Genomic DNA, 26,432 nt, shown 5'->3' with positions numbered 1-26,432 from the left:
TTATATTTTGTACTGCTTTGTACAAGGGAGGAGAAAGCAGTTCACTTGAAGGATTAAAAAAATGTTGCAAACAATCAGACCCCCAGAAAGCTCAGGAATGGGAATAGTGGTCCCTCCAGAATGAGGGTGCAAAAGGCATATCTCTTACTGAGTATGCCTGAAATGGATAACAATTGTAAAAAAAAAAAAAAAAAGACCCAACCTTCTGAACACTGAATTAGTTTAAAACACGAAAGACAGACCCAATGAGTTTTTTATTGAATAGTCTCTCTCGTAGTTAAAACAGTACAGATTCAAGGCTGTAGCATATATATATATATAATGTTGTGTTTGGAATATCCTGATGTATTTAATGCAAATTCTTAAAGTAGTGTATTCAAAGCATTGTATGCATCTCATCCATGGTACATATTTGGATTAAGCACAATAAAGAATGCCTGCAACAAGAGCAGAACAGTAATTTTAACAGTAAATGAATAAGTAGAAACTGCTGATGGACTTAAGTTGGTAAAATGTCCTTTTACACTAATCCTTGGTAGTCAGTCTCCCTGAATTTGGTGTGCTTGTGTTTGGAAGGGGATGGAAAACCATGACCCTCCCTATGGTTGTGTCAGAGGACCAGACCCTTGGTGTAGAGGGCTGATGTATGTAAGTTTGACTTCCCACCAGATTTTTTTGCTAACTTGATTCTGTGACATTCCTTTCTCCCTGGATTTATCTTGGTCTCTGAAACACTTTTTTCCCTCTACATATAAAATTTTATGACTATAAAAACCCTTTCAAGTTCTAAGATAGTATTTTTGCTGAAGGAATGGCTTGGTGGGCTGGAGACAAACTCGGCAGAATGTTTGCATAACTGAAAAAAAGGTTTTCTTGTTAGAAACTGGCTTGCTGATTTAAAAGTCTGTGTTGGAAGGTTTAAAAAAACTCAAGCCTGGGATTGCTCTTGAGGCCAGTTTTGCTGCTGTGGTTCTTAAGGATCTAGGATCTGGCTTCCTAAGAGAATTATATCCAAAAAAAAACCCAAAAGAAGGGAATAATAATTTCTAGACTCAGTATGTTTTACCTTGGGTGTAAGAACTGGTTATATTTTTTTTTAAAAGCAGCCATCATTTCTTTCCTTTGGAGTATCAGGAACCACCAGTATTAGGGGTTGAGATACTGGATTCAGAATTTCTCAGTGAAAGAAGAAAAGCCACCCAACATCAGTGCTTCTCTTCATGTTTGCCAGCTGTTTTCCCCAAGAACTGCTGATGACTGAGGAGACTCAACAAGGGACCCTAAAGTTCCACTAAATGAGGAGAGGCAAGCAAGCAGGCCACAGGCAAGAATGAGGGGAATCTGCTCTCACTCCCACCCAATCAGGAAAGTCTCCCTGCTGCTGCGCCCTGGCACCGACGCACAGGGTCAGCTGCGGGCACAGCTGCCTCTCCATGTTGGGGAGGCCGGGGTCTCTGTCCTGCTGCCCAGGTGGATGCTCGAGAGGGACACGTTCTGTTCAGCACAGGTGACTGACACTACTCACTTGTGCTGGAGGAGGGCCGGCTAAGGATGAGGGAGCCCTGCGTGCCCCTGCCCCGATCCCCACTCTGTGCCCACCAAGAAGTGTACAGAAGGGTGGCCCTAGCATCCACAGGACTACTGGGCAGACCACCCTGCAGAAATGAAAACTAGTGTACACAATTTAAACTGCCTTAAACAAACAAGCAAACAAACGATCCAGCCATTGATGCCTCTGGGGGTCTAGAGTGCAGCCCTGGGACACGTGTACCCTGGTTAACACGGATGGACGTTGCACGCTCTGATCTCCTTCTTGTCTTTGCAGCTGGTAAACTGGGAGCTTTTGAACCTCTTCTTCACAGTCATGTAGCGTTCCTGGATCCCTCCTCCGCACAGTTTGGTGCATTCTGACCAGGCTGTCCAAGGGCGCATCCTGCAGCCTGAAAGCATAAGGCCTGATTAGGCCAGCAGACATGGCGAGAACAAGGAGGCTGAACTCTAGTAGTCAAACCTAGGTAGTTGTCTGGACTGCTCTGCTTTTGTATGTAATACTTTGTTGAGTTCTTATTAAGTTATTAGAGTTCTTATGACATATGTTAGCTCATAGGTGATTGACTATTAAAATGGTCCATTAATACTTTGTAGCTCTTCCCCATCAAGGAGCAGAGTCTCCTCCTCTACCCCTAGAATCTGGGTTTGGCTGTATGACTTGCTTTTGGCCAATGGGACATGAGCAAGCATGGCTTGAAAAAAGCCCCTGGGAACCTTTTCCACCACTGTGTAAGCAAGTGTGGCTATCTGCTGGAGAGACCACTTGGAGAGAGGCCCCAGAAACACAGGTGAGACCACTCTAGACCTTCCAGCCCACCACCTGACAGCAGCCACTCAGCTAAGCCTAAGCTAAATCCCTTAGGAATCATCCAGCTAAGTCAATCCAAGTAACTGCCCTACAGAATCCTATAAATTTCATTTGTTTTGGAGTGGCTCATTAATGCAGCAACCAGCCAAGGAGCAAGTAACCACTTCCCTCTAATGCTTTGCTCTCCCAAGTACTTAGCTTCCCCAGTATCAAGTAAACTCAGGTATAATTGATTATTTTTCCCATGTAAATAGACTTGCCTTTCTCAAAGAAAACTTCCCTGACCCCAAGATTAGGTTAGATCTTAATTTAAAAAAAAAAAAAAAAGCACTATGTATACTAGGTTGGTGTGAAGATGATTGTGGTTTTGCATTGTTGAAGTTTGTCACTTGATACTGGAATGCATTCTAAATAGATGTGGTTATGTCATACGTCATTTTTATGCACATTTCTCAACTTTTTTGTTTCGCTAATGACTTATTACTTGCTATTGGTTTTATATTTATATTAGACTATGGAAATGATATTAGGCAAAAAGCTATTCCCAGCTATTGTTTCATTGTTTTGCTGATATTGCGCTCTTGGTTGGGACCAGCTTATTCAGCAGTGAAGCGCTAAGTGGGATTTTTTTTTTTTTAAGTTTTGGAACTCCTTAAGTTATACTGAAGGAGGGGGACACATAAGCTTTCTCCTTGTCTACAGAGAAAATTTAAACCAGTCTTTGGGCTTCTGTTTTTGCCACCTCCAGACTACTCAACACAGGCCTATTAAAGTCAGTCTGTTACTTAAAACCTTCACCTGCAGGATCAAGTCCTCAGCAGCCAGTAGACCTTTCCTGGTCTGGTCCCTGTCCTCCTGCCTCCCCCTATACTGTGTGTTCTTCTAGAGCCCACTTACCACTTGAACGTATCTTGTTCTTGGGTTTCTCCGTGCCTTTGCAATAACAACGCCTGCTCCCTTGAAACACCCTTCTTTTACTAGCAGACTCCTACAAGACCCATACTGCTTTGACATCTCCCTGAATGCCAGCCCACACTTCGGGGCAGTACCTGGAAACTGGTCCCCGTCCGACTCCTCCCTCAGCTGCTCACTCCTCCGGCTCTCTCGGGCCTCCCTCCAGCGCAGGTTCTGGAGGGATGGATTTCGGAGGCATTTCCGGATGCGGCACTTTTTCCGCTGTACAGTCTCTGGGCAGGGTGCGCCTCCAAACTGAGGCTCCATCTGGATCATGCGGGTTCGAATCATGTGTCCTTTCCCACACGACTTGTTACATTCCGACCACTGGGACCACTCCGTGAGCTCACAGTCAATGGCTGGCAAGACACAGATGGGAATGAGTGTAGCTCTCGTCTGAAACAAGGTCTGTATACTTAACTGTTCTTTGAACATCTCAACACAAGCCTCTGAAAAATGCAGAGCAGGTACTGTTACCCCGTTCTTATGGAAGAAGAAGCTGAAGCTCACGGGAAAGACTGACTATCCAGTCCACATGGTTGGTAAGCATTGGATGCAGAATGGGGCCCCAATTGAAACCCACATACCCTCTTTATGATTTGAAAAGGCTTTTGGAGGGACTTTAAAGATTAGCTCAGAGCCTTTTGCTCTCTCTAAGCTTCTAGAGTGTTGTCAAATTAGCCTCAGGTGGCACAGACCAGCTTTCCACAGCCAAGGACCCTGATTCCCTGAGGGAAGGCACAGCTCACTGGTGCCATTTACCCCTGTGGACTAATGCTAAGGACACTGTGACTTTTGCAGTAAGAGCCAGGCAGCGCCTCTTGCTCTCACATCATCATCCTGGGTCTTCTGGCGATCATCAAAACACAGGAGTCAGACACAGAAAATGCAGTAGGGAAGGACCAAGTGGTGTCATGGCTTATTCAGCCAGTTCTCATGAAGCCAGCATTTCACACACGTGGAGGAAAGCTAACACCTCTGAGTGATTCTCAGGATGTCTTCTAGGGAGGCAGATGATTCCAAATTGCACTGTCTCTGCAAAGTGGGGGCCAGGCTGGCTGGATCTACAGAGAACTCATTTTGTTCATGGTCTGCCCTTCTCTCCCTGTGGGAGCTCCAGCAGCTTTCCCATCTACAACATAGGGATAACAATATTTTTCTTAATAGGTTGTGAGGACTGAGTGAAGTAATAATACTCTCAGCCCAGTCCTGGCCCACAGTGAGTGTTCCATAAATGTTCCTTTTTCTTCTCCCTCCATTCACTGGGCCCTGTGGATATAGTTTTGTTTAAGTTGGTACAGCGTCTCACAAGATTCCAGAGCCCCAGCTCCGAAGAGCTGTGGAGGCTCACACTTCCTTGGTGGGCTCAGCACTTTGTACTAGTTATATGGTTTAATTCTCAGAGCAGATGAGGGAGAGGGTTGCTAAATAATGTGCTGAGATTTATACAGCCAGTAAGGGACAGAGCTGGGATCTGCCCCTGGGCAGGCAGCCTGAGTAATTGCAAGGGAGAGGAAGCACAGAGGCTGCAAGTGCATTTCAGAGGAAGCCAGAAAAACAGATCCTAGCAAACGAGTCTGATTTTCCACCACCTGAAGAGAAGTTCTCTGGGAAGACTAACCAGAAAAATGGGCTGTCTCCTTAGATAGTAAGTTCAGCTGGTCATAGAGATTTGAGAATAGATGAGGGTGGGTATGGGGCTTTTGAGGGCTCTACTTGCTGGCCTGTCTTCATATCAGGGAACCACTGGTTTAATGTCCACCTTCTGGTCATGGGTAAATTGGTCATGGGTGGGGAGGAATAGAATTTAAAAATGGAAAAACCCATGGGTCAAACGGGCCTCTAAATTGAGGGAGGGGTGGTGAGTGGGGAACTACAAAATTAAGTTTTATTGAACCTGTGCCATTTTTCCATCTAAGTCTCCTGTTTAGACTTAAGAGCAGTTTGGGTGTCTCACAGACAGTAGTGGGATTCTCCAACTAGCAGTCATACACAGGACCTAGCAACATGAGCAGCGTGCAGGCCTGGTTAAGAGGAGGAGAGGTGGCTCCCAGGAGCGCCAGGACTTACGGCATTCAGGCAGCATGCACTTCTCCACCTGCTCCAGCTCCTCGTTACAGTCCCCGAGTTCGGCTAGAGACTTGAGCATCCGCTGGCGGGTCCGCATGCCCTTCCCACAGGTCACGCTGCAGTCGCTCCATTCGGACCACAGGGATAGCAAGCATGGGATGGTGTCTAGACCAAGAGCCAGGTTTGCCACTGAGAACAGGCTCCCTTTGCCTTCTTTGATCTGGTGCCCCCCTACCCTTTGTCCCCCACTCAGGCCCCTTGAGTAAAGTGAAACTGCCTAGTGGGTTTAGATAACCCAAGTGGCCTTTATGGAGCCAGGAGTGGCTCAGCAAACCACTAACTGTTCTTGTCATTCTCCTGCATCTCCCCTGGCCCAGATGGAGCTCATAATGTGGCTCCGTCACACGAATACACACTTCCCCACTTGAAACACCCCGAGGGTCTGAACAGGGTCTCGCCAGAGACAGAAACATTCCACATGCCCCAAGAACTGCGTGCTAAAAGATAGGCTCAATGATGTGTTTTTGGACACTTGGGTGCTGAAATCCCTAGCATGTGTGCCTCTCTGTAGTGATGTGTGGGCCTATAACATTTGTGTGTAGAGCAGATGTATTGCTTTATGGGACCACGGGCAAGTCCAGCAGAACAAGAAGGGGAATGTACAACCTGCCTACATGTATAACCTCTGGAAAAGATACTCTGGGGTCCTATAAAATCACAGTTACAGGTGAATGCTGTCTAGAGGCCACCAGCTTGCCGTCTCAGCATTGCTCCTTCAAAGAAGGTCACTCTCTGTGGGTCTGGATGATGTCCACACACCCATAGCTCTCATCTTACAGGGGAAGTGCCCTGCCAGGAAGGGTGCCCATATTCCCCCCTGCACCTGCGCAGCCTCGACAGTGATACCCAGTGCTGAGGGCCTCCGTCCTCTCCCCCAGCGCCCCCGCCCACTCACGGCACTCGGGCATCATGCACTTCTCCGCCTGAGATGTCTCAGCCTTGCACATGGAGCCGTCCGCGGGGCTCATCTTGACCATGCGATGCCGCTTCTTCATGCCCATCCCGCAGGTGGCGCTGCACTCGTCCCACTCGCCCCACTCGGTCGTCAGGCAGCTGCTGGGAGCTGGGGAGTCCGGTGGCGGCGTGTGAGCAGCCCCAGCCCGAGACCCCGTGCCTGTCCCACCCCGGGACCCCACTCACAGCACTCTTCGTTGACCGTGCACTTCTCTGTCTCCTCGGTGGGCAGCGTGCACACGGAGCCGTCCTCTGGGAACTGCTTCACGTATCTCTCCCGGGACCGCATGCCGGCGCCGCAGGAGATGCTGCAGGGCGACCAGGTGATCCACTCGGACATGGTGCACGTGGAGCCGTCTGCAACAGGGAGCGGACACTGCAGCCGCGGCGGCACGCAGCTGGGACTCGCGCCACTGACTGAGCTAGCTCCCCCAAGGGCAGAAATTACACGGTCAGCTGGCATGCAGGGGAATTTGGGCAACTGAGGATGGAAGCCAAAGTAAAGGGCACATATTTTTAAACCAGGAATTGTTCTTGAAAGGAAATGTCTTTCTCCAGGTGCATGGAGCACTGGGGATTACTCCTTCACTGGACAATATATTTGAAAGATGTTTAGATGGATAAGAGAGTGACATATGTCTGTTCTAAAGAAGGATGAGGGATATGAAGTCATCCATCCATCCATCTACTCATGTCAATTAAAATTTACTGACTGCTTAGTGGTATGTGGTGACTGAAGTTAAAAAGATGTGTATAGTATGGATTTTAATCTTCTCCAGAAAGAGATGGGCATATAAACTGGCAATAATTCTAGGTATTGAAAATATGACAGCAGATGTAAGCCCAGGGAATTGGAGGGGGAGAAGCTCCTTGGAGTTCTGGGGTGGATTTCACACAGGAGGGCACGCTGGTTGGGTGGAGAATATCAGTATTTAAGGTGAAGGGACTAGCTCTTGCAACAGCCTGTCTGGAGTGTGTTGTGTGTGGCACTGGGAGATGAAGCTAGAAAGGAGGATGGAAATCTCAGTATGAGGCCAGCTTGCACACACCCACAGTCATGTACACAGGAGTGAAGGCTACGTGTTGTTACCAAACCTATGGACAGTGTTGCTAGACAGTGCTGGTGGAAGACAGCTGGAACCCCTGTTAGACCCAGGGAGATTCTGACATGTCCTTCAACAAGCATGAACCTAAGGACATTATGCTGAATGAAATAAACCAGTCAAAAAAAGGACAAATACTATATGATTCCACTTATCCGAGATACCTAGAATATTCAGTTCTTTAAAAGCAGAGTGATGGTTGCCAGGGGCTGGGGATCAGGGGACTGGAGAGTTAGTGTTTAATAAGTCTAGTTTGTTTTGTGAGATGGTAAAGAGTTCTGGAGATGGAGGGTGGTGATGTTTGCATAATTATGTGTGTGTGTGTGTGTGTGTATACGGAACACCACTCAACTGTACAATTAAAAATAGTTGGTAAATTTGCTGCTGTATACCACCAAATAACAATAGGCATAGCCCAGCCATTTTCAGAACTATCATTACCACCTGGGAGCCACTGGAATTCTTCCCCTCTGGAGGTGATGGTTAAAGACCTCAGCTCCCCATGTAAGCCTCAGACTGTCCACCCATCCCTGCCGTCTCAACCCCAAGAACGAGAAAGCGCCTCCAGCATTGCTAGGGCAGTCACGACTTGCACGCTGTCTGTGCTTGCAGGGTTCACTCCCCTCTGAAACGCCTCGTCCCGGGCACAGACAGCCGTAAGTCACTGTGCAGTATATCCAGGAGAGGTTGTTTAAGACTGTGCCCTAGGAAGAGCCAGCAAGTGAATGACCTGCCAGGGGTCAGTAAGGTCTCTTCAGTTATCCTCAGCTTGGAAGTGGTTTTCTTCCTTCTGTAAACCAGCCCAGCCTACCCATCCCTTCTTACTGCCTTGTGCCTCTGAGACAGTTAAGATCAGAGCACAGAGTACAGATCTGTTCAGGTAAAGAGAGGATTGTACCTTGGAAAGTAGGCAGCTGGCCTTTGCACAGCAATCAGCACATGTCGTGGCTTCAGCCAGCATGACATGGGTGGTGCAGGTATGTAGTTCAAGCCTGACTTTTTAAAGCCTGACCTTTGACCAGTTACAAGGAAAGAACTGCTGCGATCTGTCCAAAGGCCCTGACACAAGGAAGTGAGGGCTCTGACCTGGGCTGAGGCAGGCCGTGCATGGATAACACAGAATTAGGGCAAGGATCTAGGTTCAGTCTTGGCCAACCTGTTCACCTGCTTCTTAGAAATTGGAGGTAAGGCCCAGAAATAGGCAGCTTGCTACCTGTAATTTGTCATGTTTGCTAGCTGTTTGATAACTTGTGTCTGTTTTCTTGCATGGCTGGGGATGGTCAGTCAATCTCAAGAATTCTTTTGATGTCATGAGACATCTGTGTTCACAGCCCTCAAGACACTGTTGGAGATGAGGGTCGCCCTAGGCAGGCAGTCGCACTGACATGTCCAGTCAGGGTCCTAGTGTTCATCACGGGCACTGCCAGACCAGGTGGGAGAGGCCGGCATGGTCAGGTAGGACCCCCCTTCCTGACCTGCTGTCAGCCAGCTTCTGGTGGGGTGCCTCCTCACCTTCGTCACTGCAGCCGGGGCCCATGCAGGGCTGGAAGTCCTGGGTGTCGGGGCAGGGGACGCTGAGGTCCAGCTGTGCCTTCAGCATGCGCTGCCGCATCCTCTTGCCTTTGTCGCAGGTGGAGGAGCTGCAGGCGGACCACGGGGACCAGTTGGAGTAGATGCAGGTTTCGGGGGTGTCATCTGGGAAGAGTATGTGAGATGTTTTCCCTGGGAGCCTATGGGAGCTGTGACTGGCCCTCCCCCTGGACAGGTTCATGTGGGGACAAGAAAATCCCCGCTGGCTGACCAGCCTTGGGAGGTGGGATACTCCTGTGATGCAAGCAGCCATTCACTTCCCTTCAAAAACAATACTTTGGCATCCCACTAAAACAAACTGAAGTAACCTCATAGTAAGGAGAGAGTCTCCTACTGTCCCTTCTCAACACCTGAATGCCAGCCCTCACTTTGGCAGACAGCGTTTCCACACGGGTGCCGGCATATCGTGGGGCAATGTGGGGAAGCGTAGGCTTTTTCTGTGTTGTTGCTCACCTTCCCAGGATCCCACACAGAGTGTCATGATAAGCATAAGGTGGCCAGTGTTCACTGAGCACTTACTATGTGCCAGCATGATTCTAAGAACTTTATCCATCCCATCAGTTGTGGTAAGGACCACAACTCCCTAGGAGGCAGGCTCTGTTATTGTCCATCTTACAGTTGAGGAAATGTGGCGAGGTGGGCTTCTTGCCCAGGGCCCAGGCAGGAGAGCCCAGCTCATTCAGCTCCAGATGCTGTGAGATACCCTGAGCTGAAGCCAGGGCTCTGCCACTGCCTCCTGACTCTAGGGCCTGGGCTGACTTCCCTTGCTGCAGAAGTGATTGCACCCACTCCTGCCTCACAGGCTAGTGTGCGAATCCTAGCGGAGAGTCATCGGAGTCCCATGGAGCCGATGGGGATGCCATTTACATGACCCTTTAAAGGCCTGATACTGCTGAATACACATTCCAGTGTCAAGCCTTCACCATATCCCTGACACTTGGTGCCTAGCCTTGGCCTTACTTCGATTATCTCCCAAGCAAAAATCTGTCTTAAAACAGGGATCATCAAGTCAAAGGGTTCTGCTGTGGCTTTTAAAACATGTTAGCAAATTGCTTTCCCCAAAGGTAGTTTATCTTTTATTCCCAATGTATGTTGCCACCTGCAATAAAGGGAGGCAGCTTACCTTCATCTTTCTCTTCTGGAGCCAGGTCCGCTACAATATCATCGACATTGTCAGGCACAATATTGCACTGTTCCCCCTGCAAAAGGAATTTTAGTTGGAGGGCCCTCATTAGAGAGTGGACTGTACAGGAGAAAGATGAGGGGGGATATAAAATTGAATGCCCACCCTGTGCACGCACCCTAGGCTGTGGCAGAGTCGTGGGCCAACTTTTACAATCAGACTGAAAGAAGAAATGGCAGTAAAGCCGCCACTTCCCACTTCCTGACCCATGGCTGTGTGCTGTGCTTAGTCGCTCAGTCGTGTCTGACTCTGCGACCCTTTGGGTTATAGCCCACCAGGCTCCTCTGTCCACGGGGATTCTCCAGGCAAAAAACACTGGAATGGGTTGCCATGCCCTCCTCCAGGGGAATCTTCTCAACCCAAGGATCGAACCCACGCCTCCCGCATTGCAGGCGGATTCTTTACCGACTGAGCCACCGGGGAAGCCCATGGCAGACATTAGTAATCGATTGTGGCACTTACCATGAAGTCTAGTTACCTGGAGCAAATCATTTGGTTGAGCATCACATCATTCCTCCATGTTCATTTTGCTTATTTCTATCATAGGGATAATTGTGTCTAGAAACTCTGAGAGGCCCCAGAATTCCACATCCTAAATATACCAGGGATCCCATGATTCTAGAGCAGAAAGGGGTCCAGTCTCCTGATGGGAAGGGTCTGTGCCAGGGTGAGCTGTAACCCAGTACCTTCCGAGCAATTCTCTCGATGACAACTCTGGCTACTTGAGTGATGGATCCACCCTCTGGATCATAAAAAGGACTTTGAGGATGGTCCAGACTGGTCAGGGGTCGGATTTTCTCCTGGGGAATTGTAGGCTTGTTGGGTGACTGCGATGGAAAAAATACACAGATACAGAGTGGGAAATTAACAATTTGATATATGATCAGAACCAAAACCTTGACAGGAACTTAACAAGTACAACTGTTATTTATAGAATTTGGTTCATGCTGTGTGTTATGCATGGATATTTGTAGGTCTATACTTTCAAATTCTCCTGTGTACACAGTAGGATTAATCCTAGATGAAGATGCCAAGTTTGAGAGAGCCATTTCCAGCTAGGATATAGCTGAACCAGGTTGGCCTGAATCCAGAGTTCTTCCTACTAGACCAGGCGTTGGTGAATGTTTGTCTGCAGAGGGTCAGGTGGTAAATATTTTAGGCTTCACGGGTCACGCTGTGTCTGTTGCAAGGAGTCAACTCAGTTGTTGTAGTGAGAAAGCAGCCCAGGCAACATGGGATCGAAATGTGTGAGGCCGGATTCCAAAGCTCCAGGTTTGGTTCCAAACCACAGTTTACCAACATCTGTTCTAGATTGTTCTACCCCTAGTTTTCTGATGGCTCCAGATTTTGATGCAGTTGGTGTCCTGGCCATATCTGAAAAATATTGACAATCACGGAAGAATCCAAACTCCTCAGCCTGGCCGTCTGGAAGCCTTGGGAATCTGGTCCAGCTTAACGAACATCATCTTCCTTCTGTTCCCTCTTCTCTCTCTCTCTCAGCCTCTGTGCCTTTTGCCTGCCGTTCCTTCGCTTATCTCTGAACCTCTCTTTAGCAGACCCCCTGCCCGTGCTCTCCTGACTGTCTGGACAGGCACTCCCCAGAGCCCCTGTCACACAGCTTGTGAGTACGTGATGATGGGACCCTGCGGGGCTCCCCTGCTGGACTGCGAGTTCATCTGGCTCAGAGCCTGAGCCAGCCTCACCCCCGAGGCCAGGGCCCCCAGAACAGGCCCGGGCAGGGAGGCCTGCCACTCACCACTCCAGACAAGCACACACCTCGTAGGTCACCCCGCTGTCGGTGCCCGCATCCCAGGGAATCAGGTCCTGCACCACCTTCTGGACCCAGCCACACTCTTTGGTGCACAGATCCTCTGCGGACAGGCCCACGTTCCAGTCGGGGCTGGGGCCCATCATGGTCAGGAAGGACATCAAGTGGCGCGTCCTGTCCACTGAAAATTCAGCTGAGGGTGCTGCTCTCCTGGAAACAAATACGGAGACCATCACTTTTGGGGCCCTGGGGGTGCATGCTCTGAGGGGCCTCTGGGCAGACAATGGCTAAAGGATGAGAGGGAGAGAGAGAAGGGGACTCTTGGTCTCCACCTTTGGCCATGGCTGGTTTCTCTCTCCCAGCCCATCCATTGGCCATGCTTGGAGGGAGCCATATGCTGCCGCCCTATCCAGTTTTAATGTGTCTTCAGCACTTAACTACTGTTATATTTCCTTATTAAACTGTTTATTGACTGTCATTCCTTTTTGGAGTATAAGCTCTGGGATAGCAGGGATTCTGTCTTTCTGGCTTTATTTCCAGTGCCTGGCACAGTGTAGGTGCTCAACCAATGTTACTGAATAAACAAATGAACAAATTCTATCAGCTGCGTGTGCTCCCAGCTGCGCTGGATGTGAGATGAATGTGACAGATAAAACCTGCATAATGGTGCCCCAAGCCGTTCCCTTTACATTCTCAGTGATGCCTCAGAGCGGACATGGGGTAAGGATTGTTGACTCCAACCTATGGATGGGAGAGCTGAGGCTCAGAGGGTTCTGTTATGTGACCTGTCCAAAGTCGCAAAGTGGCAGAACGGAGACCATAACCTAAGTCAGTCTCAGTTCGCGGTCCGTGTTCTTTTCATCATCAGTTTCTAAGTTCCCTCCACTTTCACTCTCTAGAGCTACATTGTGCTATCAGGGGGACATCTCCCCAGCCTGCTGCCTCATTGCCCTCCAGAGGCTGCTTAGAGCAGGGCGCTGCCCTGGCACCAGAGCTCACCCATCACCTCACAGCTGGTCCCCAGGCCGTTTCCTCCAGTGGGTGAGCAAGGACCCAGTTATAGAGCCAAAGACCTTTGGCTGACGACCCCCCAGCTATGAGAGGCAGTTCTTCGACCACCATCCCCTCATGTTCCCAAGAAGGGGTCCTAGGAGTGGCCAGAGCTGGATGAGACCAAGAAGCGTGGTGGGAGAGCTGTGCTCGCTCCGCACACACTCGGTGGCACAACTGCACTACTTTATTTTTCCCTCATGACACTCCTGTGGGGTTGGAATTTATTATCTCATTTTGTAGAAAAGAAAGCATACAGAAGTTAATGAGTTCAGAGACGCAGCTGGTGAGGCCGTGGTGTGAAGGCAGCTCTGCCTGACTCTCCCTAGCCTCCCAGGCTGCTGATCATGGGGAATCCTTGGCTGGGGACCAGCTCGTCTATTCGGTCTAGCTGGCAGCTCTTTGTGGCATCCCTCTGCTGCTGTGTTTGGGACCAGCTGTGTCTGGCTGCTCTCACCTGGTCCCTGAAAGCAATGACTCCAGGCCTGGCTGGGCTTGGTGGAACTGGGTCCCTTGGGCAGGCCAGATGGGATCAGACCATGAGCAGAGCAGGCAGGAGACCTGGGTGCACACCCTACACCACCTCTTAGAGCTGTGCATCCTTGAAATGACCAAACCTTTCTATGCCTCAGTGTCCCAATCTGTAGAATGGGGATCCCCCCTAACATCTACCTCAAAGGGTTATTGTGAGTGTTGAATGAGAACTCACATCCGGTCCTTAGCTCAGTGCCTGGCACCTGGCAAAATGTTACTGAGTGAAGCAGCATTGAAGGGTCAGATGGAGATCAGAAAATAGAGGCCAGGGGAGGGAGGCCTTCCTGAATGCACTTCACATTTTAGCCTGATGCCAGTCTAGGTTGAGGGGAGGCACCCGAGTGGAGGAAGAACCTGGTCTTAGCCTGGCTTTGGCATCAGGTCCCACGTGCCCTTGCCTCTGCTGGGAAAGCTCCCTCCTCGGTGGAGGAGGACCTCCTCCTCAGAGTGTGGCCTGGGACCAGCAGCGTCGGCGTTGGAACTTGTTGGAAATGCAACTAACTGGGCCTCACCCCAGATTTACTTAGAGGCTCTGGGGAGGGGGAGGGTAGGACCCAGCGTTGTGTTTTAATAGTCCTCTCAATGACTCTAATATGCCTCGGATCTGAGACTCGCCGGTCTGCTCACCTCCCAGGCCTCAGGTTCTGAGCCACCTCTTCCGGGAGCTGTTCTGATCCCCTGCACTGAGGCCGGTACCCTTGGTCTGTATTTCCACACTCTCTGTGTGGGTCTCAGCTGTGCCCTTTGGTTGTGAGCCTGTCCGCACTGTTTGCTCACCCTCATGAGACTAGGAGCCCCTGCAGGCAGGAATCCCAGTGCCAGGTGTCCAGTGGGCCAGCTGAACAGGTGGATGTGTGATGATGAGCTCCACTACTTACTAGGTTAGCTCACACACTCTTCCAGCCTTGGTTACCTCATGTGACATCACCCACCTGCCACCTCAAAGGAGATGCTATGTTAGGAAGCCTTTATAGACTGCTGAAGGCCCCACTTGGAGAAGGCAATGGCAGCCCACTCCACTACTCTTGCCTGGAAAATCCCATGGATGGAGGAGCCTGGCGGGCTGCAGTCCATAGGGTCGCTACGAGTTGGACACGACTGAGTGACTTCACTTTCACTTTTCACTTTCATGCATTGGAGAAGGAAATGGCAACCCACTCCAGTGTTCTTGCCTGGAGAATCCCAGGGATGGGGGAGCCTGGTGGGCTGCCATCTATGGGGTCACACAGAGTCAGACACGACCGAAGTGACTTAGCAGCAGCAGAAGGCCCCACTTACATAGCCTGCTAGTTAGGCACAAATTGCGGGACCTCGTTCCCTTTTCCCATGCATGCATTTTCTGGCATGTAGGTCACTGATTTGAGCAGCTTCTTTGAAGACTTGGTATCTACAAGAATTGCAGTCAGGGGAGGTGTGGTATTGCTCACTTAGGGGTTAAAAGCACATGGTCTGGGGTCTGCCTGGCAGAGAGCATGGGCATGTGGGCAGAGTGGGACTGCTTGGATCTTGACCCCTCGGGAGTCCAGCAGTGCCTCAGAGGAAGGCTCCTCTTCCATTTTCATAGTAGCCAACCACTACACCTGTTACCTTCCCATCTCCCTGAGCATGTGATTGTGGATCAGGTGATTCTTTCATGTCCTGTACCCCATGGATGACGCTACATCATGACAGCCCAAGAGGACCAAAACAGCTCTGCCCAGAAATCCAAAGGTGGAGAAACCAAACCAGCACAAACCAAACCTCACCTGACACACCACCCTGATACTCTGCCCAGCTGAAGGATGTAACCATCTGAGAACATTCTGTGTTGTACAAGGTGTATACAAATCATTTTCTGCTAGTGCATTTTGGCCAGATCTGTACCTGAGTGAGGTATCCTCCAGGCCTTGGTAAGTTTCAAGGGATAGGAAGTTCTGGGGCAACCATTCCCTGCACGAAACACCCGGTAATATGGTAATTGAGTAATATGGTAAATTTGAATGTCTAAAAGTCTGGGAATGGTTTCCTAATATTTTCAGTCACATCTTGCTTACATGACATGCTCTGGAGGAAATGTTTCCTGTCTCGAATTGCTTAGGACCCCTGGTGTACCTGCCCAGAGCATGTTGAACTCACTCTTTCCTTGGAGTTTCTTCTTTAATTTCTCTCTGTCCAAAAGAGTAAGGATCATTTTTTGTCCTGTTTATAGCTGTATCCCAGGGGCTGGTCTAGAACTCATCATGTAGTAGGTTCTCCTCAAATGGTTTTTGAAATAAATGAGTTAATCTAGGAAATGAATATAGAGCTCTTGCACTTGCTTTGGCCTTCAGGTCTAATTTTAAAATTACCTCAAAGTATTTATTACTTTTATAATTAAAAATGCTGTTTAAAATATGGAAATGATAAAAAATATATGTGAATTTTCTTTAGGAAATGTTAGATATGATCAGAATTCTTTAATTCATAATAAAAATTCTTATTCATCTTTTCTTATATTCCATGTCTTTCCATACATGAAAGTGAAAGTGAAGTTGCTCAGTCGTGTCCGACTCTTTGTGACCCCGTGGACCGTAGCCCACCAGGCTCCTCCGTCCATGGGATTCTCCAGGCAAGAATACTGGAGTGGGGTGCCATTTCCTTCTCCAGGGGATCATCCTGACCCAGGGATTGAACCGAGGTCTCCTGCATTGCAGGCAGACGCTTTAACCTCTGAGCCACCAGGGAAGCCCTGCATAGTGTTTTGTTAATTTGATCTTATTTTTTCTTCCTGGGATTTACATTTTTATCACTTTTCTGGCAAAGAGAGTTGTCCTGGCCATACTGTGTATCAGAATATATTATGAAGCATGATAATTAAAATGGTGTAATATTCAGGATAAGAAAGACTTCCCTGGTGGTCCAGGGGTTAAGAATCTGCCTGCCAGTGTAAGGGGCGCAAGTTCAATCTCTGTTCTGGGAAGATTCCTCATGCCTGTGTGCGGCAACTACAGAGCCCGCGGACCCGAGAGCCTGTTCTCCGTAACAAGAGAAGCCCCCGCAGTGAGAAGCCTGCACGCTGCGCACAGAGAAAGCCTGCATGCAGCGACAAAGACACAGTGCAGCCAAAAACAAACAAGTGAAATCTAAATAGAAAACAGAAAAACAAAGATGTAAATCAGTGGCCCAGAGTGCAGAGCCCAGAATCTTTAGATAAGGACTCTGAGGGAGAGGAAAGATCGTGCAGCAAGTGGGGTTGGGATAATGTAATTGCAGTTTAAAAATATATAGGAGTCACATCTAATATCACACACGTGAAATTCCCCCAATCAACAAAAACTCAGGGCTAAGTAGAAAACAACCAGATCATAGGAAAGAAGTCAAGTGTTCTGATCTGTTAGAGAAACATTAATTTTTTCAGCTTTGAAACTATAAAAGCAATCACAAAATAATTGAATAATTTACCAACCAAAAACATCTGCATAATGGAAACAACAACGTTGAAATAGAACGGAAGAATGATGTGCTGGCAAAAAGTGTCTCCCTCTAGTGTGACTGACAAATATTAATATCTATAGTGCGGACAGACTCCCCAGGTGGCGCAGTGGTAAAGAATCTGCCTGCCAATGCAGGAGATGTGGGTTTGATCCCTGGGTTGGGAAGGCGCCCTGGACAGGGGAATGGCAACCCACTCCAGTGTTCTTGCCTGGAGAGTCCCATGGACAGAGGAGCCTGGTGGGCTACAGTCTCTGGGGTCGCACAGAGTCAGACAGGGCTGGGCCACTGAGCATGAGCACAGCATCTACAGAGCTAGTCTAAATCTGCAAAAGCAAAACCTGATGATTCTGATAGTGAACGAAAGTTATACACGGATAATTCATGCCAGAAAAATGAAAACAAAATGAAGGCATGGAGATACGTTTTGTCTTTTTACATTCAGAGAGGCAGCGTGGTGTGTGTGTGTGGGGGGGTGGACAAAGGGGACTGGAAGAAACTGCTGGGAGTGGCAGCAGCTTTGACTTCACCTCCCTTTGCAGTTACTAATCTGCGAAATGGGCGCATCCTCAGACCCACTCCAGGGCTTTTAGTGAGGAAACTGCTTATCATCATGCCTGGCATTATACTGTGACTTGGTAAATGTGGATTTCCTTCTCATTCGGCTTTTCTAAACAAAACTTTCAAAAACACGACGAAAGAAAATAGGCAATTAAGGATTGTTATGGTCTTTCTATACCAATCTAGACTTACTATACCAATCTAAGTTACAGATCTGTATCAGTTAGACTCTCGCTGAAGAATTGATGCTTTCGAACTGTGGTGCTGGAGAAGACTCTTGAGAGTCCCTTGGATTGCAAGGAGAACAAACCAGTCAATCCTAAAGGAAATCAACCTTGAATATTCATTGGAAGGATTGTTGCTGAAGCTGAAGCTTTGATACTTGGCCACCTGATGCAAACAGCTGACTTATTGGAAAAGACTGTGATGCAAGGAAAGACTGAAGGCAAAAGGAGAACAGAGCGGCAGAGCATGAGATAGTTAGCATCACCAACTCAATGGGCATGAATTTGCACAAACTCCAGGAGATAGTGAAGGACAGAGGATCCTGGGGTGCTGCAGTCCATGGGGTCTCAGAGGTGGACCAGACTTAGCGACTGAACAACAACCGTCAGTGAGACTCAAGTCCCATTTTGTCCCTTCTGTTCATTTCAAATAATCTCCAATACAGAGCTTTCAAAGTTGCAGAAACTCAATCTTGACACTAGGGAGCGCCAGAGTCATTCACTAAGTTGAAGTTCTGTGTGGGTGGAGAAATGTTTCCCTGAAGTTTCTACCCTGGAAAACTGTATATAACCTGGAGGCATCCAGGGCTCCAGGTCCATCTGTCCCATTTAGATCTACTGTTGGCTTCTCAGGTTCAACGCCAGTCTTTTTTTTGCAATCCTGAGGAAATTAGTGGACTTGGGCAGGTTCTCCAGGAGACTGGAGGGCTCTGAAACTTCTAGCCCTGATTTGAGAGAGAGAGAGAGAGAGAGATGCGTCTGGCCCCCTGGGAACCATGACTGAAATGAGTAAGGGAGCACAGACCCTCCAGAGGCATGATTTTTGGAAAGGGTGATGACTATGTCTCTATTTAACCTCTCATTTTTCTCGCAAACAAATCTGACTAAACATATGTTAATTAAACAGAATGGCTGGGAATAATTAAGGGGATGATTTACAGGACACATTATAAGAAAGGGAATAAAAATTATTTTTAAAAGGTTCAGTAATTCCTAACAGATTACACTGGAAGAACTGGGTGGTGAAAATTCAGCACTGATTTGTAGGAAAGCTGGGCATTTTCTACTCTGGTACTGGAGGAACCCATGAAGGATGCGCGTTTTGCTCAGAATTTGTCTTTCTGGTCTCTACCTGTGCTCTGGGCTGTTGGAGCGGCAGCTTGATTTATTGAGCTAAACAAGTCAGCAGCTAATTTGTTCATTCATGGCTGTCCTTTGAGAAGTGGTCCTGGGGATAAAGATGAAGATCATTGTAAAACAAGTCAGTTTCGCCGGGCAGGACCTCACAAAGTAGGTCAGCCTGGCTTTCCACTGGCCTGAGGGAGGCTGGAATCCCATTAACCTCAATCGAGCAGGCTCACAAGGAGGGGCAGGGCTGTTTCTGCAAAGCAAAACTTGGCTGCATGTAGGCTTCCTAATTTGACTTCCTAATGAGATTTGGAAGAGGAAAGGGGAGACTGGGGTATGGGAAAACCAAAGGAAAATTCCTTTCCCTTAAGCTGGTAGCACGAGGGCAGAAGATTTGGGAGTTTGGGAAATCGGCGTTTGCCATGGATCAATCCTGTTTCACAAGGGTCCCAGGAAGTCTGAGGGGTGGGTGAAGGGTGAGAAGGTGCCCCCAAATATTTTTTTCAAGTTTTCAATAAGTCTCCTCTATCTTAAAAAAAAAAAGAAAAAAGCTCCATCGATTCTTTCATTCTCCTAGATCTCTCCTGCCCAGTCTCTCTTCTTTCACAGCAAACTTCGCAGAAGAGCTGTCTGCACTCACTAATTCCATAACCTCACCTTCTGTTCACATTTCACCCTGTTCCAGGCTGTGTCCCCTCTCCCCATTACTCAGCAGAAAGGATTCCCAGTAAGGTCACTGATGATGTTGATAAATCCAATGGGCATTGTGCAGCTCCAACCTTCTTTGATCTCTTAGCTACACTGGACACAGCTGGTCACTCTCTCTCTCTTTTTTTCTTTGCTTGGCCACACTGCAAGGCTTGCAAGATCTTAGTTCCCCAACCAGAGGATGAACCCTCGCCCTTGGCAGTGAAAACGTAGAGTCCTAACCACTGGACCACCGGGGACTTCCCCGCTGTCTCTGTGAATGCTTTCTTTCCTCAGTTTCCCTGATCCCGAGCTTCCTTCCCTAATCTCCTTGCTACTCTGTTTTTGCTTCCTTTGCAGGCAAGTCCTCCTCAGCATTAAATGTTAGAGCTCCCTTGGGACTCCGTTCCAAGCCCTGGACTCTCATTCTCTGGCTCTCTCTGTCATCCACGTCCTTGGTGTTGATTGTTTCCCACGCCTTGGTGACCCTCAATTTTATATCTCAGTGCAGAATTCTCCCCCTGATGTCTTATAGTTAACCGTGTTCTTAACACCGCCAATGTCTGGATACTCTGATGTTCAAGCGACGGGGGACACAGATACCAAGCCCGCATTCCCCGAGGAGTGGAAATACTTGATACTCTACCCACGGGCAGTGGGCAGTGCACCTCACCTAAGAGGCAGTACCGACTTGTATGACATGACTGGCATGTGGTGGCCAATAGGTGGGCGGCTCCAAGTACAAGGCCAGGACGGGGGCTGGACAGGGTGTTGCTACTTACACGTTGAGAGGCTGCCAGGCTGGCCACTGAGCTTTGGCTTTGATGACGGTGAGGACCTCGTCGCTCTGTAAAGAAGAATCACAGGTATTTAGTGAGGAGAGCTGGGCTCAGGGAGCAAGACAGCTTTGACATGGTGACATTGTCCACCCCACACCCTTACCTGCTGCAGAGGCTCTAACTACCCAGGTGTGGAGACAGCCTGCCCCAGGGTGGGGGCACCCTGGAGTCTCGGCAGTCCTGCGAGGAGGGGCTGTGTCCAGGGTACCTGGTGTGTGCTGAACACCAACGGGCCCACTGAGCCACACCTGAGGTTTCCATCTCAGACCCTTCCCCTTGGGAGCCAGGCTCTGACCTGCCCTCTGGTGGGGATGGCCGGACTGTGTCCAAACTGGAGGGCAGCCCATGCTCTCGGCGTCCAGGCGCTGGCGGGTCTGCTCCAGCCACACCTAACCCCGAGGAGCGTCACCCCCATGGCCTCCCCTGCCGTCGAGACTACACACACTGGATCAGGCTCCCTTGGACAAGGAGGGCAAAGAGAAGCCTGAGCCCCACGCTCCTGGGCCACTCATGTTATCCTGCTCTATTTTGCTTTGGGCAATGTCTAGGGCACCCTTAAAGCTTGAGAACCTAAGAGAATTTTTTGAAGAAGAATCTAATAATTAACATTGGGAAGGAGAGCCTTAATCACCAACATGAGGGAGAAAAATCAGAATGTTGTTAATCTTGCTTAGCTTCACTTCGAGGTTGGTTTGGGATTTTATTCTCAATAACACATTGGGGCTGAGGGTTTCCATATGCTTTTCAAAGTGTAAGCTTCCACAGGTGCCCAAGTTCAGCTCTGGTGGGGGTTTCCTCAGAGCAGATTCAGCTGATCCGAGAGCCTGCCTTCCCCCGGCCTGGGTCCAGCAGTGGTCAGACAGCACTGTTCATGCTCCACAGGAAAGCCCAGAATGTCACTGGCAGGGGCAGGAAGAGCTTTGATGCCAACTGAACGGTCTCTGAGTTTCAGGAGGGCGGAGACTGGCTGCGCTGGCCCACAGCTCTGCCTCAGTCCTTGGAGTTGTTCCTGGCAGTAGGTACCTAGCACATATTTGGGATGAATTGGTGAACTTCTCCTTAGTTGGTGGGTACCTTGCCCAGAAAATCCCACAGCCCTGAGGGAACTATATACAATGAGGAGGTCAGAGGTGCCTCCAGGCTTAGGCCCAAAGATTATAAACAGCCTCTGGTTTGGAGCACCTAGTCTATAGCCAGGGAAGGATGGAGGAGTGGGAGATACCTTAGAGGGGACAGTAACTCAGCTTGGCTTGGGCACCCACTGGGTGGGTGAGGCCCCCAGGGTACCCCCTCTCCCCAGAAGCTCGAAGCCTGTTCCGAGCTCAAGCTTCCCTGGTGGGGGGTCCCCCCTTTTGGTCAAAAGAAACACTCTGTGAATACATAAACATGCCCACACTCACAGGTCTGCCGGGAGAGCATTTCCAAGTTCCAACAGAGTGTGTGACACTTCTCCTGGGAGATTCTTTCATTTGTTGACACTGTATCCCTCACTCACTCCTAAGACACATACGCTGAGTGATCAAGGGAAACTGCCTGACATGAAGTCACGTGTGAGAGGTGACCTGTCTCCTGAAGGCCCAAGCTGGACCCTGTGGTTGAGGTTTCCTGTGCTCAGCTCATACGTGTCCCACACTGAATTCTTTAGCTGCCCCCAGAATATGGCTGTTTCTCCAGCAGCCCCACTGAGCACATCCCCAGCTGCCTGCAGCTCTCTGCCTTTCACCCCCTCACAGCTGCCAGGCGCCAAGATCCACTGTGTCCACAGCCTTAGCATCTGTTAAGTCCTTCCATGGTCTCCTCACTGGTTGTCCTGGCTCCAGTGTCTTCTTACTTTTCCCCAGACCATCCTCCACATTGGTGCAGAACTGACCACATTCACTGCCTGCCTAAACCCTGCAACAGCTCCCCGTAAATTCCATGCTGACTTCCTTTTTTTTTTTTTTCAAAGTAGGAATTCCTTTATTCCTCATCAAAACAGTCTAACAGCAAATGTAGATTGTATGCTTTTATTTTTACATTTAAGTTATCATTTTTTGGGTATCTCTTTCATCAGGACTCTGCCACATTTAAACCTTGTCCTTCTAGCGAGAGGGTAAAATTGTACGTGAATCTTATTCAGAGAACTCGGCTGCTTGTAGCAGACCAAAAGAGCATGGAACTTGGGCAGAAGAGTGGAGAGCTTTTCCACAAACACATTTAAACTTCTTCCCAGTATAAAAACATCCGTTGTTGCTTTTAGAGATAATTTTACAAATCAGAAGGTCTTACAGGATAGTCCAGCTGAAGTGTCAGCGAGTATTTTAAGTAAATCCCAATGACCTGAAATTCAAGTCCAAACTAGATATTTAGTGTTTTCTTTATTGCAAATATGAAGTCTTTAACCTGAGGTACAGAGTCTTCTAGAATCTGCATAAGGCACAGGGATATCAGTGGCAGTGACATAAACTGTAGGAGCATCCAGGAAATTGAACCCAGGACCCTCCATCATCCTGGCACAGATTTCAGCTCCTACTGCCAACTGTGACCAGCCCCCTTCCAAGGTGTCTGCTCTTCACGACATTGGTTTCTATTGTTTCAGTGTCCATTGGTCTGATGGTCTGCAAATGTATCAGCTCATATTCAAGTCCCTCTTTAGATAGCATTGCTGAGCTTCTAAGCAGCGGCTGACAGGTCTTGAATGAGAAACTATGGTTGCACGTGTACCCTGCCTTTCTAGTTTGGCTTTTCCTATAGGGATCAGATAATCTTTTGCCTGAGCTCCTGGGGAAGTTCAAAAGGAACTTTATATATCAGTTCACCTCTAGCACCACCACTGGACTTACCCTGAATGGCAGATTTTTTTTTTTTTTTTGAATGGCAGATTTAATAAGTCCTTTTGCATCCTCTGAATTCCAGGGACTGACCACCTTTAAGCCTGGGAAGTGCTCATATCAGGCAGCAAAGCACTGTGAGTATTGGGCAGCTACGCCTGCTGGGGCGCCACTGGGCTCCCTGAAGACTAAGGGCACCGGCTGAAGGCCTCCTGACGTGTAATAGGTCTTGGTAGCTGAGTTTATAAGCTGGTAAATGGCTTGCATAAAAGGGTATAAATTCACAAATGGGCCTTAACCCAGCCAGAACTGCACCTACAGCAATTCCAGCAAAACCCGACTCTGATACGGGAGTATCTATGGTCCTCTTATCTCCATATTTTTTCCACAGGCCTTGACTAACCCCATCGTACAGGGCAACTTCTTCCCCAAGTAGAAATACCTTCCCAGCTCTTTCCATCTCCTCCTCCATACCTTGATTTACAGCCTCATGAACTGTCACCTGCAGTGTGGCCGGTGTGCTCTGGGGGAACCCCTCCTTAGCAGACCAGAGACCTGCTCAAGGAGTCTCCACACCAACCCAGCAACCATGGCCATCCTGACCATGTCCTCTACCTGCTGCCGAATCCACAGCGATTTCTTAATTCCCAAGTTTTGCCTACATGGCCTGCATCATCCAGTTTTTTTCTTTGATTTTTAATTTCAGAATAATACACGCTTTTTGTGGGAAAATTTAGCATCACAGAAGCACAGTATAAATGCTGAGCACTCCACTCTAGCATCTATCCTGCCTTCTGCCACCTCCCTCTCTAGAATGTTACAGTGTGGTACATATCAGCCCAGATCTTTTACTATACTTAGGTACAACGTGCATGCGTGCATGTGTGTGTGTGTGTGTGTGTGTGTGTGTGTGTGTGTGCATAAACATTAGATACATCCTTTCCCACAAAAACTGCATCATATTGAAATCTCATTCTGCACCATGATTTTTACACTTTCCCCTTACTATCATATCATGAAAAACTTTCCTTGTTGGTACCTATGGCATCTGAGCTTTCCTTTTGTTGATTTTGAGAGCGTTTGAGATCCTCAAATTAGGGTAAGCCAGGTCAAGACTAAGAAAAAAGAAATCCAAGCACGAGATCCAAGTTGTGAGATACTGTCTGATGAGAGTCCTTTTGCCCTTGAAGAAATACTTTACTAGAAAAAGCAGGGACTTTCCTGGTGGTGCAGTGGATAAGAATCTGCCTGCCAGTGCAGGGACTTGGGTTTGATCCCTGATCTGGGAAGACCCCACATGCTGCGGAGCAACTAAGCCCATGCTGTACGACTGCTAAGCCTGTGTGTTCTAGAGCCACCAGCTACCACAGCTGAAGCCCTCACTCCTGTAGCCTGCGCTCTGCCGCAAGAAGCCACCACAGTGAGAAGCCTGCGCGCTGCAGCGATGAGCAGCCCTCACGCCCCACAACTAGAGAAAGCCCACATGCAGTAAGGAAGACCCAGAGCAACCAAATAAATAAAAACAATAATACTTTTAAAAAGTCAATGTGGGTGGAGTTAAGGGAGCACTAGGTTAGCTGCCTGGCCCTGCAGACATAACTTGTATTACAATGAAACCTTAGTTGTCAAGTTGCAACTAATGACACCTTGATTTTGCCTTCCTAGTATACAACTCAGGAATTGTTGAGGCTCTCCACGAGTGTTTGTTTATGGTACTGGCATTCCATCTGTATCTTTAGAGCCACGGAGGCTCCAAGGATGGTCGTCCATGTGTGCAGGCCTTAGAACAGCTTTTTCCCGTCCATTGTTTCATCTTGTGGTTACATACCTTCTGCATGATTGATTGTGTTATCCAAAGAAATAAGAGCACAGGAACCGTTTGGAAAAATGTATTTGAGAAACTAAACATTTTTCTTTCTTTTTAAAAAAATATATTTATTTCATTTATTTATTTTGCTGCACCTGGTCTTAGTTGTGGCATATGAGATCTATTTCCCTGACCAGGGCTCGAACCTGGGGTCCCTGCATCAGGAGTGCAGAGTCTTAGCTGCTGGGCCACCAGGGAAGTCCTTAAATATTTTTCTTAAAGTAGAACCAAAGCTCTTCAGGATTGGAGAGAGTCTGGCCTCTTCACAGCCAAATCCAAGTGCTGTGGATACTTAGTAAATCGGTAGAAAAGCAAAGCCACATCATTTTTTTTTTTTTTTTTGATGTATGTGTAGAATTCTATAGCATCGATGTTCTCTTATTTAACTGGCATTATTGGTGGATATTTGTTTCTATACATGATGCTCTACTGAACACTTGTGAATGTATTTCTTTATATGTCATAAACTTCCAAGAATGATCCAACAACGGAGCAAATAGACAATTTTGGTGGCACCTACCAAACTGTCCTCCAAATGTCTGTACCAACCGATACTTCTTCAAGTATATCTGTGTGCCAATGTTTTTACAACTTTGGGCACACTGGATACTATCAATCTTTTTCATCTTTACTAATCCAGCAGGCAGGAAAGTAGCGTGGTTGTGGACATAAGCCCTAGTTATTATACCTGAATTCAAACCCTGATGGCACCATGACTAGCTCTGTGTCCTTTAGTGAGACTGATTTCCTTTAGCTCTCTCATCTCTGAAATGTTGAGTTAAAAAGTGTATCTACCGCATAGTGTTATTATGGGGACAAAATGACCTAATTCAAGTAATGTGCTAATCCTATGCCTGTATTAGCATCAATACTAGTTACTATTCTTATTCTTTCTTTATTTAGATAAAAAAATATTTATTTTTATTTATTTGGCTGCACTGGGTCTTAGTTGCAACATGCAGGATCTAGTTCCCTGATCAGGGATCAAACCTGCTTCCCCTGAATTAGTAGAGAGAAGTCTTGGCCACTGGTCCACAAGAAAAGTCCCTATTCTTATTCACATTTAGGCCACACTGGTATTAGAACTGATTTGTACCACCTGAGTACAGAGGATGGAGTACCCAGTGACAGCTGCAAAGCCATGAAGCCTCAGGAGAATGTCCCCTTATTTAAAGGTTCGTGTAGCTGGGAGAGCCTTGGATGGGGCACTGGGGGACCAGGTATTTTACATTCTGAAGACT

General features: G+C 48.2%; 1 protein-coding gene and 1 pseudogene across 1 annotated transcript in view; both read right to left on the bottom strand.

The window, feature by feature from the left end:
- Positions 236–26,432, bottom strand: part of SPON1 (spondin 1) — a 311,073-nt gene continuing 284,876 nt past the window's right edge. The window contains exons 7-16 of the mRNA XM_018059584.1: positions 20,458–20,522; positions 12,050–12,251; positions 10,960–11,100; positions 10,214–10,289; positions 9,013–9,195; positions 6,584–6,754; positions 6,339–6,506; positions 5,384–5,548; positions 3,409–3,672; positions 236–1,940 (exon numbers count right to left, since the gene is read on the bottom strand). Of these exons, the coding sequence (XP_017915073.1) occupies positions 1,777–1,940; positions 3,409–3,672; positions 5,384–5,548; positions 6,339–6,506; positions 6,584–6,754; positions 9,013–9,195; positions 10,214–10,289; positions 10,960–11,100; positions 12,050–12,251; positions 20,458–20,522 (1,599 nt within the window). The 3' untranslated portion in view covers positions 236–1,776. The remainder of the gene's footprint in view (positions 1,941–3,408; positions 3,673–5,383; positions 5,549–6,338; positions 6,507–6,583; positions 6,755–9,012; positions 9,196–10,213; positions 10,290–10,959; positions 11,101–12,049; positions 12,252–20,457; positions 20,523–26,432) is intronic.
- Positions 21,675–25,290, bottom strand: LOC108637678 (annotated as a pseudogene).

Source organism: Capra hircus, chromosome 15 (assembly GCF_001704415.2).
Source record: "Capra hircus breed San Clemente chromosome 15, ASM170441v1, whole genome shotgun sequence".
Classification (NCBI taxonomy): Eukaryota; Metazoa; Chordata; class Mammalia; order Artiodactyla; family Bovidae; genus Capra; species Capra hircus.
The sequence above is the reverse complement of the archived record's forward strand: the minus strand, read 5'-3'. Positions and strand labels throughout refer to the sequence as shown.